Genomic DNA, 22,603 nt, shown 5'->3' with positions numbered 1-22,603 from the left:
GGTCTCCTTCGCGGGCTCCTCCTCTCCCTTCGATCCCCTAACTGTAGGGGCTCCTCAAGGGTCAGTTCTTGGTCTCCTTCTGTTCTCCATCTATATTCACTCCCTTGGTGAACTCATTCACTCCCACGGCTACAACTATCTCTACATGGATGATATCCAAATCTACATTTCCTCCCTCGTTCTCTCTCCCTCCCTCCCGGTTATCTCCTTCTGCCTCTAGGACGTCTCCAACTGGATGTCCATCGGCCACCTAAAACTCAACATGTCCAAGACTGAGCTCCTTATCTTCCCTCCCAAACCCTGTCCTCTGACTTCCCTGTCACTGTGGACGGCACGATCATCCTTCCCATCTCACAGGCCCGCAACCTTGGAGTCATCCTTGACTCCGCTCTCTCATTCACCCCAAACATCCAATCTGTCACCAAAACCTGCCGATCTCACCTTTGCATCATCGCCAAGATCCGCCCTTTCCTCTCCATCCAAACCATTACCTTGTTGGTACAATCTCTCATTATATCCCAACTGGATTACTGCATCAGCCTCCTTTCTGATCTCCCAGCCTCCTATCTCTCTCCCCTTCAGTCTATACTTCACTCAGCTGCCTGGATTATCTTTCTACAGAAACGCTCTGGGCATGTCACTCCCCTCCTCAAAAATCTCCAGTGCTTGCCTATCAACCTTTGCATGAAGCAAATACTTGTCACTATTGGTTTCAGAGCTCTCCATCACCTTGCCCCCTCCTACCTCGCCTCCTTTCTTGCCTTCTCCAGTCCAGCCTGCACACTGTACTCTTCTGGTGCTAACCTTCTCCCTGTGCCTTGTTCTCCCCCCTCCCACCTGCCTGGGCTTGGGTTCCCCTTCTAAGCCCTACTGAGAGCTCACCTCCTCCAAGAGGCCTCCCCAGACTGAGCCTCCCTCTTTTCCTCTGCTCCTCCTCCCCTCCCCATTATCCCGACTCCCTCCCTCTGCTCTATCCCCCTGGCCCCACAGTACTTGTGTATATATGTACATATTTATTCTTCTATTTATTAATGATGTGCATATATCTATAGTTTTTTTTTTATATTGATGCTATTGATGCCTGTTTACTTGTTTTGCTGTCTCCCCCCTTCTAGTCTGTGAGCCTACTGCTGGGCAGGGATCATCTCTCTTTGCTGAACTGTACTTTTCAAGCGCTTAGTACAGTGACCTGCACACAGTAAGCGCTCAATAAATACGAATGAATGAATAACAACAGTGGCAGGAATTCTGCCCATGGAAAGACAGATGCGGAAATGAATCTGGTAGAGTGGAGAATACTAAACTGAGTGTGGTGTTCTCTGTTTTTATTTTGCGTGTTTTTCACTGTCCTTGTCTTTTAGATTCTTATTTGCTTAATCTCTGCTGGTCGCCTGTCCCAGTCCCCTCTCTTACCCTTAGATTCATTCATTCACTCATATTTATAGAGCACTTACTGCAACACGTGACGCAACGGGAACGGTCTGTGTACACGCGACGGAGGACTCTCCACGGCCAGGGGGCCGGGGTCCGTTTTGCTTAACGGTGGGGAGGAGGTGCTCTGTGACAACGCCACCCACGTCGGAGCGTGACTCAAATGAGAAAAAAGTACGAACCTTCCACGGGGGCTTGCTCTTTCCTGGGAAAAGTCTTTTCCTCCAGAACTTCGTCGTCTCCCCGCACGTTCTTCAACAGCACATCGGGGCATAATTTAAATTCCAGCATTCTTGGCCTCTCAGGTGAAGAGAAACAGGATTTACCATCGGACCCCATCTCCAACTCATTAGCCGACTTTATTTTCCCCAGATGTTTCCCAGGAGAGCAGTCTAACTTGGTCAAACAAATACTTTCCTGGGCAGTCCGCTTAAAAGCAACTCTGTTCAGATACACTTTCTTCTGGTCTTTTGGCTCATTTTCTTGAAGAGGCATTTTAGTGAACTTAACTTTTTTATTTAAGCAGATTAAATTGGCATCGGGCCTGCCACTGTTTTCAGAGTACGTTTTTCCCAGCTTCTTCTCCCCCATTTTTGCTCTGACTTTTTTGGTAAAGTTCTTTTCCGAGTCTGACTGCGCTCTGATCCTGTGAGAGTGAATGCTTTTACTCCGGTGTGTCAGTGCTTCTAATGGTCTCTTGCACCGCCACGTAGCATGTCCTTCGCTGGGTTTCCCACAGTTCACTAGTTTAAAGGTGAATTTATTATGCCAGACTTTTTCAGAAGCCGAGGGGCCAGCTTTCTTCATTTCCCGTTTTTCTTGGGTTTTCTTGGAGTCCTGCTTGCTGATCTTTTCTTTACGTTTTCGCCTCATTAAGTACCCTTGAGAGGAGAAGACTCCAGTCGTTTTATGTGAAATATCCTTAAATTTAGAAGAATTTGAGGTGATGCTGGGAGTCCGCGCTGTGTTACTCTGGGTATCCTTTTCCGAGTCGCCGGTTCTCACGTCTGTCGATAACTCTTTTCCTGGGATCTTGTTCCTTTCGTTCTTGCTCGATTTCAACTCATTTACTCGACCCGAGTTCTGTTCTAATTTGTCGTGTTCCCTCTTCTCCCAGTCAAATACATTATTAGATGGTTCGGACTTCTTCTGTTCCAGACTGAATTTGGAATGACTTTTTGCACTGTACCCCAGTTTGAAGCTTTCCGCCGATGCTACGTCTCTCAAGGAGGCTTCTCCTCTTAAGGATGCTTCCTTTTTGTGAAAGTCTTTGTTTGGCAAAGAAAATACTCTTTTCTCTTTCCTGTTTGAAGGGCTAAAATGTCTTGTGGAGGCTTCCTCCTGTGTGGGGCCTTTAGCAACCCTTTTGTGACGTGCGACTTCTTTTCCCACAAAGCTTACCTCGTGGAATTTAAGCTTTCTTTTCTTTTTCCAAGGTTTGAGAACTTTTTCTGAGGCTACTTCTTTGTCATGGGACCGCACCTTATCGGTGGGTTCTAACTCCGTTTTCGACGATCTGTTGTGTTCCTCTTTAGGCCGATCCTCGATCGGGATAATAACAGGGGAATGTTGCTTCCTCTCTGGCAATTCCCCAGACGCGTGGAAGTTATTTTCCATGGGACTTTTCCCTTCGGTAATGGGGACGACTCTGTCGGCGTCTGCCGGGTGTCCCGTTTGATGGTTGAGAGCCTCCGACTGGGAACACTGGTCACTGATGTTCTTTTTCTCTGATGGGTCAGCCTGGCTAATGTCACACGAGGAATGGGGCCCGCCCCCATAAACAGTAGCCCGGCCATCTGACGTGCGAGTTTCATCGTCCCCTGCCTCAGAGGTCACGGGGTCTATAACTGGTAGACGAGGAAGGTCTCGGTCTCGGTTTTCGGGAGTAAACTCTGCGCTGGGAGAGTCTCCTAATTTCTCTGTACCTGGTAATTGCTCCGTAGATTCAGGGAACAGTTCCTTCACTTGCTCCGAATTCAAAATCACGATCTGAATTTGGCTTATCGGGTCCTCGGGGTCCGCGTTTCTCGGACAACAAGAATCTGGATCCTTGACCATTCTCGCCGGTGGCTCAGAGGGTTTTGGGTTTTCCGTTTCAGGGATTTTCTTCTGTGGGTGTGACTTTTCGAGACCGTACGGAAACTCTCTTAAAAGTTCAGACAGCTGGTCTTCAAGATATTTTATAGACACCTCGTCGGTCACGGTCGGATGGCTCTCCCACATGAGATTTTTATCTGGATTGAAGAGACGACCTGGATGGCGATCTTTATCGGGGAAGACGGCCATCTCTTCAAGAGGAAGATCCAGCTGATACTGGATCGAAGAGCATGATCCATCACATCCAAGGTTCCCCGTGTTCTTAATGTTCGTAATTTTTTGTCCTACAGTCGGATCTCGAAGCTGCAAAGACGCAGCCGATTCTGGAAGTCCAGACGACTTTGCAAAGCAGGAACTTTTGGAGAGCGGGTCGGGGAACGGCAGCCCGCTCTGCTCTTCAGAACCCGCGACTCGCCTGTCGGGCCCCAGTTTCCCCGGGTCCAGCGGGTCTGGAGCCCGGGTACCGAGAACCGCGCCGTCACCCGCTGAGGCGGTCGGGTCCTCCATCTCTGTCGGAGAATCGGAGCTGAACATGTGGGCTATCTGGGAGTTATAGAATACACCGCCTTCGACGAGAGAACAGACGTTGGCAATCTGCGGTGAGTCGCCGTCTGACGTCGGAGCATCGGTCTCTTTCAATTCGGTCAGAGCCCACTGTTCTTGGTTCTCCCCCGAGGTGCTCGAGCTTAGTTGGGGAAAATGGTGGTCTTCTTCGAGTCCGACCGACAGCCGCGGGACCCACCGGCCCGACTTTTCCAGCTCGATGACCATGGATTGAGTGGAGTTTACAGATCCCCACGCGATTACGTATCCGCCCACTGACACGACCGGGGCACCGACCTTTTTGATGGCGGCGATCGCCTCCGGCGGCGAGGTATCAGTTTCTCCGTGTCCTCTCTCGGCTCCGGCCTGGGGTGACGCGCCCGTCCCATCTTTCTCTTGAAGGTGGGCCCGTAAGCTACATACGCTGCCTTCTTGAATGACCGGATACACCGCTTCGTGTAGAGGTTCTTCGGGTTTGGTTGCGGGGTCGGTCAATCCTTTGGCCTCTGAGACGATCAAGGGAGAGACCACAGCAACCTGAAGCTCCACCCCTTTGGTCAAACTGGAACTCACGGGATCGGGCTTGAGCACGCCGGAAACAACCACGGATGACAGAACGGAGTCATCCGCAGCTCTGAGGGCTTTACTTGGCAGATTTTCCAAACCTGGGCCCGGACACTCATTAAGTCCTCCTTCCAAAGGCAACGGGGCCTGATCGGGAGCAACGGTGATTTCTGGATCTGGGATGTCGACGGGCTCCGCGGGTGCCCTTTTCCAAAGAGCGAGACAAGCTGCCAACTCTTCCATGGAATAGTTGTTGTTATCCGCTTTACAGCAAGGGTCTGGAACGACCGGAGACCCAGCTGCAGTCGAAGTCTCCGGACTGCTGTTAGAAGCGTTCGGAGCGGCCCCGGTTTTCTCACCCGACTGCCGACCGGTAACTGTGCTTCGCCCATCCGATTCGGAATAGTTCGATTGCGAGAGGAGAATCTTTTCATTCGGGTCCGTTAATCCCGAATATGAGAAGTGAATGCCATCAGAGAAAGTTGGACTTTTACTCTGAAGAAGATTGGCCAATAACTTATTACAGGAAACGATGTCTTTCTTCAAGGACTCTTTCCTTTTCAGCAGGACTTGGCCGGAGGCTTGTGCAGGTTCCGCCGCTAGTCTCTGCCGACCTCTGTCCACAGAGCCGACTTTATCGATATCGCAACTCGGGGAAACCGCTGTCTGCTCTGGGGTCCCGAGTGCAGGGTTAGAGCTCGATAAGATCTTCTGCCCCAATGCTGAGTTTTTCTCCAGAGAATGATTCACCCGATCCAATTGGGGTACTTGGTCACATATGACAGAATTAAGCAAAACGGAACCGCTGCCTTGGATGATTCGTCCGTGGCTGCTAAATCCTTGAATACTGGTGGGATGTCTCCAGTCCGGAGGTGCCGATCTCGGTCCTGTGGAGGGCTGGCATTCTGGGCTCGCGGTCGTCTGAGGAAACGTCTGACCTTCAGCAGCGATTTGGGAGGAGAGCCCGGGGCTGACCTTTGGACTGTCCAGCGAAGAGGTGGTGGCCACAGAGTTGCCGCCCTTGGCGATCAAGAGGTTCTTCTTCATTTTAATCTGCTTGGCGAACTTCACGACTTCGTTTCTCATGGCTAGCAATTTCTTAACGTCGCTCACCAATCCTTCCTTCGTCACCACTGTCATCCCTGCCTTAGAGTCGCCGGAGCCTTCTAAACTGCCGACGGCTCCCCCGCGCAGAGCATCCCAAGCCAACCGTCCTCTGCCTCGATTCACCAGCCCGGCTCTAGGCGGGGCGGGCGGGCCTTCCAAAGCACCCAACTGGTTGCCCCCTCTGGGGACAGGCCTCACAGGCGGCTCCGGAGCCACTCCGGCACCCGGGCCCGTCGGCGCTTCCGGCATGGGCTTCCGCGGGGGGTTCCCGCCTTCGGCTGCTGGTCCGCCCGGCTCGTGAAAGAGTCGCTTCGGCCTCACGTTCCCGTTCGAAGACCACGGGCTTCCCGCGGCGGGGTTATAGCCGATCGTGTTTTGACAGTGAGGCTGAGAAAACGGGTTCGCGTCCAGCAGGAGAGCTTGCGGGCTGCGGAGGGGCTCGCCGGCCGGAGGCTCGGCCAACTGCTGCCCGCCGGAAAGCTTTGGATTGGCAAACCTGGAGTAATAACGACGAGGGTTGTTGGGATTCATCTCCACCACCATCTGGACGGCCATATACTGCTGGGATTGGGTTGGGGGATACGGCGGGGGCGGAGCGGCCCCTTTGCAATTGAGACTCTGCCCGTGTGCAGTCTGCAACGAGGACATGGACAGGGGGATTTCTTTCTGGACGTTCTGGATGGCCGAGCCCCGCAGGGAACCGGGATACTGACCGGGTGGAGCGAGAGACGCCGCTCCGTGTTCCTGAGAGACGGACGGCCTGTTCGAATCGCACTGGCCGGGCCAGCCGACCTGCAGCTCTAACGAAGACCCGCTCGCATCGGGATTTCCTTGATACAGGGAGGAAAACCTCGAGGGAAGCGATAAAGCCACCACCCGCTGCGGCACGGGATAGGCGACTGAGGTCACGTACTGATTCTGCGGAGGGATGGCATTCGGAATAGTGGCGCCGATGCCGTTTTGAGAAGACACGGCGGATGGCCTGACCGGGAAATGACTGGGGTCGTTCAGAGATGGGTTGGTCCAAGAGTTCTGTCTACTACCCAGTGGAACCTGTGAGGTCTGATGATGTGCCTTGGGCATAATACACGGAAGAGCCGTTCTCTTCGCTGAACTCTGCGAGACGATAGTTCCCATCCCTGGCATCTCCCGGGCTGCTGCTTGCCGAGCTGGCGGGTAGCCTGCCACATTGGGATACTGCGATGGCTGTGAAATGCCTTGCACGTTGGCCGGGTACATGAATATATCTTGGGGGTTTCTAGGCTCTGTACAAGAACCCTGAGAGGCGAATGTGTTCCTTTGAGTATATACCGGTGGGCTTCTTAAGGCTTGGGACAAAAATGATGATTGACTTCCAGAATAGGATGGAAGAACAATATTATCTTGTGGTTTCGTATTCCATGCCATCACCGTGCCGGTTTATTCCACACTGAGTCTTTTAAAGTGAGAGGTCTGAGGGAGGGGAAAAAATATATAAATATATATAAACACCTATAGATATATGTATATAAAATCAGTTCTATTTTGCAGATTCTTTTTCTCTCTTACGAGCTGCCACTTCAGTGGTCTGAAATGAGGAGCGATGTGGCCTGATGGGTACAGCTCGGGCCGAGGCATCAGAAGGACTTGGGTTCTAATCCCAGTTCCGCCACTTGTCTGCTGTGTGACCTTGGGCGAGTCACTTCACTGGCCCTCAGTTATCTGTAAAATGGGGATTGAGGCTGTGAGCCCCACGTGGGGACGGGGACTGTGTCTAACCCGAGCAGTCTGTATCTATGCCAACACTTAGAACTGTGCCTGACACATGGTAAACGCTTAACAAATACCACACCTTTTATTATCATTACTATTATTAATATTATTTAGTTTTCCCCATCCGGATTGTTGCTGACAACGGGAAATGTTCTAGCAGGAGAAAGCCAGCTTCAGGTTGTAACTGCTATTCATTCATTCAGTCGTATTTATTGAGTGCTTATTGTGTGCCGAGCACTGTACTAAGCGCTTGGGAGACTACAACAATTAAACAGACACATTCCCTGTCCACAACAAGCTTACAGCCTAGAGGCCGGCTTGACAGACGAGCCACTGCAGACTAGCTGTAGCTCCAGACTGGAAGCTGGTTGAGGGCAGGGAGCATGTCTAACCAATTCTGCTACATTGCACTCTCCCGAGGTCTTCGTACAGTCCTCTGTGCATAGTAAGCGCCAATAAATATGGCTGATTGATAACGCTGCCCCACCCTTAGGCCTGTAGTGATTCCTTGACCTCAGGAACAGGGAACTCGAGATGATTCCGAATAAAAAGACTACGATGGCAGCAGGGAACAACCCAGATTGTAAGCTTGTGCTGGGCAGGGAATGTGTCTGTTTATTGTTGTACTCTACCCTCCCAAGTGCTAAGTACAGTGCAGTGCTCTGCACACAGTAAGCGCTCAATAAATACAACTGAATGAATGAAAGAATAGGCTGTGGCCCCAAGGGTCTGTTTTGGTACCTGCCAAGTCATTACCTACCAAATTTGGGGAGCCACTGAATGTTTTTCGCAAGGTCCATATGGCTCTGACCCAAACAAAGTCTACACAGCTGAAGCTTCTTAATAACAGAAACCCCAGCCTTGCAAAAAGATTCTCAATGAAGAGTTACACCCAGGCAGATTTTTGACACAGATTTCATTAAGAATAACAACAACAATAATAAAGGTATTTGTTAAGCGCTTACTTAGGACGCCAGGCACTATCCTAAGCACTGGGGTGGATACAAGCCAATCGGACTGGACAAGGTCCCTGTCTCGCAGTAGGGCTCGCGGTCTTAGGTTGTCACCCCTCCCATTTTCAGGTCAATATACATCCATCTTCGCTGCCTAGAAAAGAACCTCATCTAACTTTCTCACATCTTTTCTAAACGCTCTACGGCAGGTCTAGTCCATTTACGTTTTCTTTTCTCCTACCTGATTTTTGAGGTAAACTTGTGTCAGAAGATCTCCTACGTCATAAATGGCACTCCACCTTTACATCTGCCAAAAACAAACAGTTAATCGCTTTAAGTAAAACTTAAAAACAAACATTACCACAGTTGCCTGGTACCAATATTGGAAATGGGAGTGAGCCACTTGATTAGTTACGACAAAACGTGCACCTCTTTCTGCAACTACTATAGCACTCTGGATTATCCTCCTGCCCCTGCCAACCGAAAAATGGTGGTTCCTTTAGAGTTAGGTAATTCCTGAGTCAGAGGACCTGAGTTTTAATCCCATCCCTGCCACCTGCCTGCTCTGTGACTTTGAGCAAGTCGTTTCACTTGTCGTGCCTCAGTTAAACCCTCCTCTCTCCAGCTTAGCCCCCATATGGGACGGGAACAGTGTCCAACCTGATTAGCTTTCATCTGCTCCAGCCCTTGTGCAGTGCCTGGAACAGAGTAGGCTCTTAACAAGCACCATTAAAATACTGAAAAGCGGAGTTCCTTCTTGTTTTCTTCTTAGTGGTATTTATTAAGCGCTTACTATGTCCAGGCAGTGTACTAAGCGCTGGGGTAGCTACAAGGTAATCACATTGGACAGAGTCCATGTCCCTCAGGGGGCTCACAGTCATAATCCCCATTTTATCAATGAGGTAACTGAGGCCCAGAGAAGTGAAGTGACTTGCCCAAGGTCCCATAGCAAGTGATTGGCAGAGCTAGGACTCGAACCTTGGTCCTCTTTCTCCTAAGCCCCACTGCTCCAACACAATGCCAACACCTCAAAGTTCCCTACCACCGTGATACCACGCTAAACCAAGTATTCACCCTGGAACACAGAACAAGCAAAGACGTCATCGCAACTAGGGGAACACCATGGCTAAAGAGAAGCTGCGTATCCTAGTAGAGCACGGTCCCAGAAGTCAGAAGGACCTGGATTCTAATTCTGGCTCTGCCACATGTCCGCTGTGTGATCGTGGGCCAGTCACTTCACTTCTCTGTACCTCAATTTCCTCATCTGTAAAACGGGGATTGAGACTGCGTGCTCCACGTGGGACAGGGACTGCTTCCAACCTGATTAGCTTCTATCCACCCTACCGCTCGGTACAGCGTCTGGCACACAGTAAGGACGTAACAAATGCCAGAAAAAAAAAGAGAGAGAAAAAGATACGCAAGCCTATGCAGCCAAAACCAAACTAAGGACTTCTATGCATCCCCTAAGAGTGTGTGTGGACACACCTCTTCCCCCAACCACAGTGCACCCATACAACCACAACAGGCTAAAGATGGCTCCATTCTCATCACAGAGAATCAATCTTAAAAAGAGGAAAATACGCCGATTATCTCTCCGATGCTCCTTTCATTCAATAGTATTTATTGAGCGCTTACTATGTGCAGAGCACTGTACTAAGCGCTTGGAATGTACAATTCGGCAACAGATAGAGACAATTCCTGCCCATTGACGGGCTTACAGTCTAATCGGGGGAGACAGGCAGACAAAAACAATAGCAATAAACAGAATCAAGGGGATGTACATCTCACTAACAAAATAAATAGGGTAATAAAAGTATATACAAATGAGCACAGTGCTGAGGGGAGGGGAAGGGAGCGCTTACTATGTGCAGAGCAATGTACCATGTGCCTGAAAGAGTGAAGCATTGGAAGAGGTGTCCTGGAATTCTGGTTTATCTGGAGAATTTAAACTTTTTGAGAAAGTCACCCACTAAGTACTACTACCATAGGAAGCAGCAGATAAATAGCAGATCGAGCATGGGCCTGGGAGTCAGAAGGATCTGGGTTCTATTCCTGGCCCTGCCAAATGTCTGCTGTGTGACTCTGGGCAAGTCACTTCCCTTCCCTGTGTCTCAATTCCCTCATCTCTAAAATGGAGATTAAGACTGTGAGGCCCTCGATGGACAGAGACTGTGTCCAACCTCGTTTGCCTACATCCACCCCAGTGCTTAGTACAGTGCCTGGCTCAAAGCAAGTGATTAAACACCACAATTATTATTACTATGTACTGACTAAGCTAAGCACTTAATACAGTGCTTTGCAAAGAGTAACCACTCACTAAATGATTGAAAGATTGAATGAAAGGATGAACTTGAGGTGAATACACTGCAGCAAATGACTATGAATCACTTCCCAGAATAGGAGTTGAAAAATAGACTGAAAGGAATTCCAAAGGCAGCTGAAACTATACCCAGTGAATCTAACATATGAACACTCCCATCAATACAGACCTTAATTGTCATCAAATTTGGCTCTCTAGGGAGGGTCCAGTATTCAATAATTCAACAGACAAGCCAGAAAAAAGCAAAAATGAAAAGTCCTTGCTCCTTTCACCGTTAACGATGATGCCCTACAATAATAATGATGATGGCATTTGTTAAGCGCTTACTATGTGCAAAGTACTGTTCTAAGTGCTGGGGAGGATACAAGGTGATCAGGTTGTCCCACGTGGGGCTCACAGACTTAATCCCCATTTTATAGATGGGGTAACTGAGGCACAGAGAAGTGAAGTGACTTGCCCAAAGTCACACAACTGACAAGTGGCTGAGCCGGGGTTAGAACCCATGACCTCTGACTCCATAGCCCGGGCTCTTTCCACTGAGCCACGCTGCTTCTCTTAACTCACCGACACCTCACCGGAGAATCCCCACCCTGCTATCTTGGCTCCTCCCAAGCAACCTCCTAACGGTACCTCACTCCATGCTCCCACCTCCACCCCTGCCCCCTTTTTTAAGTGGTGTGTGTTAAAGTGCTTACTATGCACCAGGCACTCTAGTAAGCACTGGAGTGGATCCAAGATCATCAGGTTGGACACAGTCCCTTATCTCACGAGAGCTCACAGTCAAAATAGGAGGGGTAGAATTTAACCCCCATTTTGAAGATGAGGTAACTGAGGCAAAGAGAAGTGAAGTGACCTACCCAAGGTCTCACGGCAGGCCGGTGGTAGAGCCGGGATTAGAACCTAGGTCCTCTGACTCCCAGGCCCGGGCTCTATCCACTAGGCCACACTGCTGCCCTTGCTCACATCTGATTTGGAAATCCCTCCCTCCTCAAACGGACAGATCCCAGCTCCCCCCACATTCAAAGCCTTCCTAAAATCCCATTCCTGCCTCCAAGCTTTCCTTAATTTGCTTCCCAGCACCCTGATCCACATACTTTCAGATGACTATAGTATTTATTTCCTTTTTACACTATGTCCCTTGATATTTGTATGCGTATAAATATATATACACATACATATGCATATTAATAATAGTTATGGTATTTGTCAAGCACTTACTATGTGCAAAGCACTGTTCTAAGTGCTGGGGTTGATACAAGGTAATCAGGTGGTCCCACGTGCGGCTCACGGTCTTAATCCCCATTTTCCAGATGAGGTATCTGAGGCCCAGAGAAGCAAAGTGACTTGCCCAAAGTCACGCAGCTGATAAGTGGCGGGGCTGGGATTAGAACCCATGACCTCTGACTCCCAAGCCCGGGCTCTTTCCACTAAATCACGCTGCTTCTCAATGGATATATCTACTCAATCATTTCCTCAGGGTCCAAAATGCTTTTCTTTAGTAACAGTGCTTACTGTGTGCTGGACACTGTACAAAGCACTAGCAGAGACTACAAAGATAGTAATAATGTTGGTATTTGTTAAGCACTTATTATTTGCAGAGCACTGTTCTAAGCGCTGGGGTTGATACAAGGTAATCAGGTGGTCCCACGTGAGGCTCACAGTTAATCCCCATTTGACAGATGAGGTAACTGAGGCCCAGAGAAGTGAAGTGACTTGCCCACAGTCACCCAGCTGACAAGTGGCAGAGCCGTGGTTCGAACCCATGACCTCTGACTCCAAAGCCCGGGCTCTTTCCACTGAGCCATGCTGCTTCTCTTTAAAGATAATAGACACGATTCTTGTTCCTCAGGGGATTCCCAAACTGTTTTTGATTCCCCAACTACAGTGTAAACTCCTTGTGGGCAGGGGATGTGTTCCTTCCCAAGAGACTAGTACAGTGTACTGTAATAATAATAATTACGGTACTTGGTGAGTGCTCACCGTGCACCCAGCGCTATTCTAAGCTCTGGAGAAGATACAAGTTAATCTGGTTAGATACGGTCCCTATCCCATGTGGGGCTCACACTCTTCACCCCCATTTTACAGATGAGATGACAGAGGCCCAGAGAAATGAAGCGACTTACCTAGAGTCACACAGCAGATAATAATAATGATGGCATTTAAGCGCTTACTATGTGCAAAGCACTGTTCTAAGTGCTGATGTGTGGCAGAGACAGAATTAGAACCCAGGTCCCGCTCATTCCCAGTCAGGCTGCTTCTACTATTACGACAACCGTTACGTTTAGACTGTAAGCCCGTCATTGGGCAGGGATTGTCTCTATCTGTTGCCTCATTGTACATCCCAAGCCGCTTAGTACAGTGCTCTGCACACAGTAAGCACTCAATAAATACGATTGATTGAATGAATGAACTACTATTACTAATTCATTCATTCAGTCGTACTCATTGAGCGCTTAATTCTCTTCAGTCCCTCCTCCAGAGGAAGATTAAATGTTTAGACAACTACCCTTTGCCAACACCCCTTTACACCCACACAGGCACACAACCGAAACCAAGTTCTGAAAATGGTATGCAAAGATTCTGACAATATGTCAGGTGCCTGGCTGATGTGGAAACTCGCTCCGGTGCCGGGCAAAAAGGAAGAGAATGACAAGAGGCAGAGCCAAGCAACAGCCGTTTCGGCCCTCAAAGTCAGCCGGATGGATAAGGAAAACAAAACAGAAACAACACAAAAGAACAGTGCCGGACTGCTTCTCTGAGTAATTCTGCACCAGGATCCCCATCTAAAGAGGATTAAATTTTTATCCGGAACATTTGATTGTACTGTGGGTAGATATTGTTTCTCTATCTCTGTGTCAATGCCCAGGCTCTACAGACATGTTTATAGTTTCTCAAAGAAAAAATTTAAATAAATTTAATTTCTGACAACGCACGAGACGTATATTTTAGCCACTAGGTGGATGCACAGCAACGATATCGGAGGGCAGTAAAATGAAATGTGGACAGTCTAAATCCTTTGCTCTGTACAGAAGGCATCCTCTACAACGAAGCCTCATCTGAATAAATCAAGTGATCGATCAATGGCATTTATTGAGTGCTTACTGTGTCCAGGGCACTGTACTATGCACATGGGAGAGTACAATCTGACAGAGTTGGTAGATGTGTTCCCTGCCCGCAACAAGCTTAGAGACTAGAGGGGCAAGACAGACATTAATATAAATAAATAAATGACGGATGTGGACATCAGTGCGGACATAAGGGCTGAGGGAGGGTGGATAGAGGGAGCAAATCCAAGTGCGAAGGCAGCGTGAAAGGGAGTGGGAGAAGAGGAAATGAAGGCCTAGTCAGGGAATAATAATAATAATAATGTTGGTATTTGTTAAGCGCTTACTATGTGCAGGGCACTGTTCTAAGCACTAGGGTAGATACAGGGTAATCAGGTTGTCCCATGTGAGGCTCACAGTCTTCATCCCCATTTTCCAGATGAGGTCACTGAGGCACAGAGAAGTTGAATGATTTGCCCACAGTCACACAGCTGACAAGTGGTAGAGCGGGGATTAGAACCCATGACCTCTGACTCCCAAACTCATGCTCTTTCCACTGAGCCACACTGCTTCTCTGGAGCGTAGAGGGAAGGGCTCTTGGAGGAGATGGGCCTTCAGGAAAGCTCTGAAGGTGGGACAGCGATCGTCTGTCGGAAATGAAGGGGGAGGACGTTCCAGACCAGAGGCAGGATGTGGGCGAGAGGTCGGCGGTGAGACAGACGATGTCGAGCGACGGTGAGCAGGTTGGTAGTAGGGGAGCAGAGGGTGCAGGCTGGGTTGTAGGAGGAAAGCCGCAAGGAGAGGTAAGAGGCCCAAGGTGACAGAGTCCTTTAAAGCCGACAGTTGGGAGTTTCTTTTCCAGGCGGAGGTGGATGGGCAACCACTGGAGGTTCTTCATGAGTGGGGAAACATGGACTGAGTATTTTTGCTAGAAAAAAGATCCAGGTAGCAGCTTGAACTATGGCCTGGAGTGGGGAGAGACAGGAGGCTGGGAGGTCAGCAAGGAAGCTGATACAGTAAGAAAGGTAGGATGGGATAGGTGCTTCGATTCACATGATAGCACTTTAGAAAACATCTATTATGATGGTACTAGTTAAGTGCTTATCATGTGCCAAGGACTGTATTAAGCGCCGGGGTAGATAAAAGCTAATCAAATTGGACCCACTCCCTGCCTCAATATTTCTAGCAAACATCGCATTTCACTATTTCTAGAAAACCCTTGTTTGAATCTAGACAAACCAAGTTGAGCCCATCTCAGCTTAAATCATCTGCATCAAATGAAACCCGGGTAGGATCTCTGCTAGGTGGCGGGATCTTTGAGGGCAGGGGGTCACGTCAACTATTTAAGTCTCCTAAAGTGCTCGGTACAGTGGTCTGCACAAAGTAAATGCTCAAATTACTATTCATTCATCAAAATGTTTATTCCCCTGACATCAACTCTCAGTTACTTCTTCACGTATTAACCAGCAAGAGTGGGAAACCTAAAGCAGAGATGAGAATTTACTAAGTTCGATTCAGTGTCTTAGAACATTTGTATTTAGCCTTTCTGTTGGGAACTCAAAGAGGTGACAGTCATTTGAGGGGTCCCTAATAATAATATTAATAATAATGATAGCATTTGTTAAGTGCTTACTTTGAGCCAGGCACTGTATTTAAGCGCTGGGGTGGATACAAGCAAATTGGGTCGGTCACAGTCGCTGTCCCACGTGGGGCTCACAGTCTCAATCCCCACTTTACAGATGAGGTAACAGAGGCACAGAGAAGTAAAGTCACTTGCCCCAAGGTCACACAGCAGACAAGTGGTGGAGCCAGGATTAGAACCCATGACTCCTGACCCATGCCACTGAGGCCCATGCTCTATCCACTACACCATGCTGCTTCTCCACGCACGGCTCTTGGGTTTCATATTAAGGAACAGAGTGCTGCCTTCAAAACAACATCCTAATAGATAAGACTATTGGAGCACAGCAGAAAGTAGAATAATAGTGTGCCGTTTTATAGCCATCTAAGACCCATTAAAGACAATTGATGTTCAAAATCCTCAAGGAATTCATTACAATAATAATTTCATTTCTTAAGTGCACTGTGCCAGGTGCTGGGCTGAATGTAAGATCCCACATGGGGCTCATATTGCAAGTGGGATGGAGAACAGGAATTGAATTCCCATCTTGCAGATGAGGGACTGAGTCCCAGAGCAGTGACTTGGCCAAGGTCACATAGCAGGTATATGGTGGAGAAGGGATTAGAACGCAGGTCCTCTGACTCCCAGGCCCATACTCTACCAACTCGGCCACGTTGCTTCTCACGGACCATGCTGCTTCGCACCTGCGTCCAAACAGTTGGGTTATCACAGCCCTCTGTGACGCTGACAAAAAGAAACCAACACTTGGTCTAACCAAGTCCGTGGCCAGCTGCGGTCATAATTCCCAAGAAAGAATGGGAAGCGGTGTGGCCTAGAGGAAAAAGCATGGACCTGGGAGTCGGAGGACCTGGGTTCTAATCCAGGCTCTGCCAATTGCTTGCTATGTGACCTCGGGCAAGTCACTCAACTTTTCTGTGCCTCAGTTTCCTAACTGTAAAATGGAGATTAAATCCTATTCCCTCCTACTTAAGAGTGTGAGCATCACGTGGGACAGGGACTGTGTCCAATCTGAAAAACGTGTATCTACCCCAGCACTTAGGACAGTGCTTGGCACACAGCAAGCACTTAACAAATACCATAAAAAAAAAATCATCAGCTCTGGTGAACCCAAAACATTCATGTACATAGCCATAATTTAATTATTTAATTCATTTATTCAATGGTATTTATTGAGAGCTTACTGTGTGCAGAGCACCGTACTAAGAGGTTGGTGTGGTGAGCCCGCAACAAGTTGCTTTACAATTCGACTGTTGTGATCCCGGGAACAACAACAAGGAAGAAACATGGGAAGCAGCATGGCATAGGGGCTAGAGCACGGGCCTGTGAGTCAGAAGGTCATGAGTTCTAATCCTGGCTCCATCACTTGTCTGCTGTGTGACCTTGGGCAAGTCACTTCACTTCTCTGGGCCTCAGTTTCCTCATCGGTAAAATAGGGATTGAGACTGTGAGCCCCACGTGGGACAGGGACTGTGTCCAACCTGATTTTGCATGGATCCACCCCAGCGCTTAATACAGTGCCTGGAACATAGTAAGCACTTAAAAAAATACTATGAAAAACAAGTTTTTTAAAAAAGCCAACAGAAACTCCCCTCTGCTAGGTTGCTGCAAAAGTGTTCATGAAAAAAATCTCAGGGCTGATAATAAAGCAGATAAACCAAAGCAATGCCACATCTAATTTCAAATTTGAACCTCATTGTTTTGGAGGTTTTTTCATTTTTGTTATTTTTAAGTAGTGGTTCTAGACAAACTCCTTTCATGGGAGGCTGCCAAACTGGCAAAATATTACTCAATGACATGCACGATATACTGATGAGCGAAGCAGTAAAACAATCTAAGAATACGGAGTCTTCGATTTATAAGCCATCCATGGCTTCAGTGCTTTTTTTTTTTTAATGGTGTTTGTTCAACGCTTACTATGTGCCAGACACTGTTCTAAACACTGGGGCAGATCCAAGTTAATCAGTTGGACACAGTCCCTGTCCCACATGAGGCTCACAGTCTAAGTAGGAGGGAGAACAGGTATTTAATCCCCATTTTTATAGCTGAGGAAACAGAAGCCCCAAGAAGTGACTGCCCAAGGTCACCCAGCAAGCAGCTGTCAGAGCCGGGATTAGATTAGAACCCAGTCTTGAACTCACAGTTTTAAGTAAGAGGGAGAATAGGAATTTAATTCCCATTTTATAGTTGAGGAAACAGAGGCCCAAAGAAGTGAAAAGACTTGCCCAAGGTCATGTAGCAAGCAACTGGCAGAGATGGGTTTGATTAGAACCCAAGTCCTCTGCCTCCCAGGTCTGCCTGCGCATCCACAGTTATTCCCGCTGCTGCCCATGAGATCCCTCTCTCGTATCTCATGGTTGATCCTTTTCACCTCATCTTTCCGGATTTTGATTTCGCAAATTAAGCCTACTGAAGCGTGTCCCCTTGGACGTTAAGGCCCAGATACGACGACGGATCAAGGATCAACTATGAACCCCCAAGATTCCTGCCCACGCTTAACAGTTAATAATTCCCCGGCCGGTCAAGACTCAGGGGAGTAGGAAAAAGAGTCAAGGGCAGAATAGGGGTTTGGAGAAAAGTTTCCTGTTGACATCAGAGACAGGGGACGGGAAGTAGGGGAAAGGACAAAGGGTGGAAGAGGAGACAGACACGGGATTTCCTGAGAAAAAAGAATTGGAGGAAGGAAGGAAAGGGGGCAGGCCTGCACGCAAGAGAAACGAGAGGCAATCGATCATATTTATCGTGAGGTTACTGTGTACAGAGCGCTGTACTAAGCACTTGGGAGAGGACAATACAAGAGACAATCCCCGTGCACAGTGAGCTTACAGCATGGCCCGGCGGATGGAGCACAGGCCTGAGAGTCAGAAGACCTGGGTTCTAATCCTGGCTCCATAAACCTGTCTGCTGTGTGATCTTGAGCAAGCCATTTGACTCCTCTGTGTCTCTAGACTGTAAGCTTCTTGTGGGCAGGGAATGTGTCTGTTTACTGTTATACTGAACTCTCCCAAGAGCTCAGTACAGTGATTTGCATACAGTAAGCGACCCATAAATGCAACTGAATGAACGAATGCTTCGGTTACCGCATCTGCGCCTGCTACATAATACGTGCTGAACAAATACCATAAAAAAAACGAAGAACTAAGGAACACAGTTCTCTTTGTTGTTGACCCTTCGCAGTTGGACTGGACCCTTCCCAGGAACACAAACCTACAAATTGCCACCTACCCAAACCAACCCTGTTATCAATTATACTGGTATCTGTCCTCTGGCTCACCTACATTCCATTATACCATTATTCGATGTTCAACATCCAACCGGGACGACGATCCTCAAATACCGACTAAAAGACAAACCTCTGTACCACTCAAAAAGTGACAGCAACTCATATATTATAATTGATACAGCTTTCCGATTCACCTGAAAATTTTTCCAAGCCAGTGGGGAGTCTGGAAATTTCTTCCCAAAGCAGTGAAAATAGTTGTGGTATTTGTTAAGCGCTTACTAGGCGCGAAGCACTGTAATAATAATGTTGGTATTTGTTAAGCGCTTACTACGTGCAGGGCACTGTTTTAAGCACTGGGGGAGATTTTCAGGGTAATCAGATTGTCCCACGTGAGGCTCACAGTTAATCCCCATTTTACAGATGAGGGAACTGAGGCCCAGAGAAGTGAAGTGACTTGCCGACAGTCACCCAGTTGCCAAATGGCAGAGCCAGGATTAGAACCCATGACCTCTGACTCCCAAACCCAGGCTCCTTTCACTCAGCCATGCTGCTTCCCTAAGTACTGGGTTAGATTCAAGATAATCAGGTCCCCCAGGAGGCTCACAGTCTTTGTATGAGGGAGAAGAGGCACTGAATCCCCATTTTGCAGATGAGGGAACTGAGGCCCAGAGAAGGGAAATGATTTACCCCAGGTCACCCAGCAGACAAGTGATAGAGGCGGGAGCAGAACCTAGGTCCTTCTGACTTCCAGGGCCGGGCTTCGTCGACTAAGGCCACGCTGCTTCTCCTCTAAAGAGCTCGTGGGAGAGGGAAAGAAAGTCTTTGGGGAAACAGGAAATGTTAAACTGCGATGCAAAAGCAGGGCTCGTGCCAGTCCAGGGGAAGGAGGTCAGCATGGATCTGAAAATTGGGGATGAAGACTGTGAGCCCCACGTGGGACAACCTGACAACCTTGTATCTACCCCATCGCTTAGAACAGTGCTTGGCACATAGTAAGCGCTTAACAAGTGCCATTATTATTACTATTATTAGTGGATGTGCTGAGTCGGGAAGTGGCAAGCACAATGCTCATGAGCAGATCGTGGTCTCGCTCCACACGTCCAGACTATGTTTTCCCAGGCTGCTTGAGGAAGTGGATCAGTTTATGCTCCATCTGACCGTCAGCGAGCTCCACTAGAATGGTCTTCCATACATTCATTCATTTGCATTTATTGAGAGCTTACTGTGTGCAGAGCACTGTACTAAGCACTTGGGAGAGTACGCTACAACAATAAATGGACACATTCCCTGCCCACCACGAGCTTACGGTCTTGTGGGGGAGGCAGACACTAAAGTTAAAAAAAACAGACAGATATGTACATAAGTGTTGTGTGGCTGGGAGGGGGGAAGAACAGAGAGAGCAAGAACTTTCCCATGACAAAAGTGTTGTACCAGCCATCAAGTAGTTACCACAATCTGGACAAACACTAGATGAATGAGAAATGGTGGATGGTGAAAGCAGAAGAGTTAGAGTCCAATAATAATAATAATTATCACATTTGTTGAGTGCTTACTATGTGCCAAGCACTGGGGTAGATACAAGGGAGGTTGTCCCTCTTGGGGTTCACAGTCTTAATCCTCATTTTACAGGTGAGGTAACTGAGGCACAGAGAAGTGAAATGGCTCGCCCAAGGTCACATGGCAGACAAGTGTCAGAATTAAAATCCATGACCTTCTGACTCCCAGGCCTGTGCTCTTTCCACTAAGGCACAATGCTTCTCTGTCCAAGTCGCCCTTCTGCTGATGGTTGGGTCCCAACTCCTTAACTTACTTGAATATTCATCTCCTCCAGGGAGACTATAAACACCATGTGGGTAGGAAATACATCTACCATCTCTGTTGTAGCCTCTTAAGTGCTTAGTTCATAGTAAGCACTCAATAAATACAGGAGCAGTGTGGCCTAGTGGAAAGAGTGCAGGCCTGGGGGTCATACGGCCTGGGTTCCTACTGTATTGCTGTATTCTACTCTCCCAAGCCCTTAGTACGGTGCTCTATAAATAAGACCGACTGGCTGCTCTGCACACAGAAAGTGCTCAATAAATACTATCGCCTGACTAACTCTTTGAAGGCAAGGAGCAGGTCTGCTAATTAATAATAAGAAGAGGAATTAAGGTATTTGTTAAGCACTTACTAGGTACCAAGCACTGTCCTAAGTGCTAGGGTAGATACAAGATAATCAGGTTGGATACCGTCCTTGTTCATTCATTCATTCAATAGTATTTACTGAACGATTACTATGTACAGAGCACTGTACTAAGCGCTTGGAATGGACAAATCGGCAACAGATAGAGACAGTCCCTGCCCTTTGACGGGCTTACAGTCTAACCGGGGGAGACGGACAGGCAAGAACAACGGCAATAGAGTCAAGGGGAAGAACATCTCATAAAAACAGTGGCAAATAAATAGAATCAGGGTGATGTACATCTCATTAAACAAAATAAATAGGGTGATGAAGATATATACAGTTGAGTGGACGAGTACAGTGCTGAGGGGGTGGGACGGGAGAGGGGGAGGAGGAGAGGGAAAGGGGGGAGAGGAGAGCCCCTTGTCCCTCATGGGGCTCAAAATCTTGACCCCCATTTTACAGATGAGGTAACAGGCACAGAGAAGTTAAATGGCCTGCCCAAAGTCACACAGCGGTCATGTGGCAGAGTTGGCATTAGAACCCACCACCTCTGACTCCCAGGCTATTGTGTTCTCCCAGGAGCACAGAGCAATGCTCGGAGCAGGGGTCTGGGTCTTAATCGGACTTGTTCAAAGCAAAAGAATGCCAGGTTTACTTACGGATGCAAGGCGGAAGGCCAGGTTTCCAAAGAAGAATATATGGTGGCAAGCCAGGAATGCAGATAAAAGGCCAAAGACAGGTTTAAGATGAAAAGGGAGGCTTGCAAAATACAACTACCAGAGAAAGCAATGGTATTTGTTAAGCACTTACTATGTGCCAAGCACTGTTCTAAGCACTGGGGTAGATACATGGCAATCAGGTTGCCCCACGTGGGGCTCCCAGACTTCATCCCCATTTGCCAGATGAGGTCACTGAGGCACAGAGAAGAGAAGTGGCTTGCCCAGGCTCACATAGCAGACAAGTGGTGGAGCCGGGATTAGAACCCATGTCCTCTGACCCCCAAGCCCAGGCTCTTGCCACTCAGACACGCTGCTTCTCAAAGAAGAAAAGAAGGCGCAGAGTGAGGAAATATGGAAGAAAGCACCAGGTGCCCTAGAGAAAACCAGTTTTGACTGGAGAAGGGAGACGATTGACTGGACAGGAGGGAAGCTTAACTGATCAACCAATCCCAAAAAGAAGCCCATCTCCTCCATGAGGCCTTCCCAGACTAAGTCCCTCCTTTCCTCATCTCCCACTCCCTTCCGGTCACCTTGACTTGCTCCCTTTTCTCTTCCCCTCCCAGCCCCACGGCACTTACGACCATGTCTGTAACATTTGTCTTGACATCCGTCTCCCCTCCCCGTGTGAGCTCGTTGTGGGCAGGGAATGTTTACTGTTGCATGGTATTCTCCCAAGCGCTTAGTACAGTACTCTGCAAATGGTTAAGTACTCAATAAAGACAACTGAATGAATGAAAAAGGGAGGTGGAGAAGACCAATAGCGGAAAACACTGGACCCTGGGGAGATTAGATTATTAAATAATAATAATAATAATAATGTTGGCATTTGTTAAGCACTTACTATGTGCCGAGCACTGTTCTAAGCACTGGGGTAGATACAGGGTAATCAGGTTGTCCCACATGAGGTTCACAGTTAATCCCCATTTTACAGATGAGGGAATTGAGGCACAGAGAAGTTAAGTGACTTGCCCACAGTCACACAGCTGACAAGTAACAGAGCAAGGATAGTTGGCGTTGGGACTCCTTGGATGATAAATAAGAATAATA

The 22,603-nt window shown here is 48.2% G+C and overlaps 1 protein-coding gene across 4 annotated transcripts in view; it reads right to left on the bottom strand.

The window, feature by feature from the left end:
• Positions 1-22,603, bottom strand: part of RESF1 (retroelement silencing factor 1) — a 60,543-nt gene that overhangs the window by 8,923 nt on the left and 29,017 nt on the right. For all 4 annotated transcript variants that reach the window (XM_029055772.2, XM_029055763.2, XM_029055781.2 and 1 more), the window contains exons 2-3: positions 8,689-8,754; positions 1,614-7,194 (exon numbers count right to left, since the gene is read on the bottom strand). In XM_029055772.2, coding sequence (XP_028911605.1) covers positions 1,614-7,149 — 5,536 coding nt within the window. In that variant the 5' untranslated portion in view covers positions 7,150-7,194; positions 8,689-8,754. The remainder of the gene's footprint in view (positions 1-1,613; positions 7,195-8,688; positions 8,755-22,603) is intronic.

The sequence above is a fragment of the Ornithorhynchus anatinus genome, chromosome 2 (assembly GCF_004115215.2).
Source record: "Ornithorhynchus anatinus isolate Pmale09 chromosome 2, mOrnAna1.pri.v4, whole genome shotgun sequence".
In the NCBI taxonomy this organism is placed as follows: domain Eukaryota; kingdom Metazoa; phylum Chordata; class Mammalia; order Monotremata; family Ornithorhynchidae; genus Ornithorhynchus; species Ornithorhynchus anatinus.
Note: the sequence above shows the minus strand (reverse complement) of the source record. Positions and strands in the feature narration are given on the sequence as shown.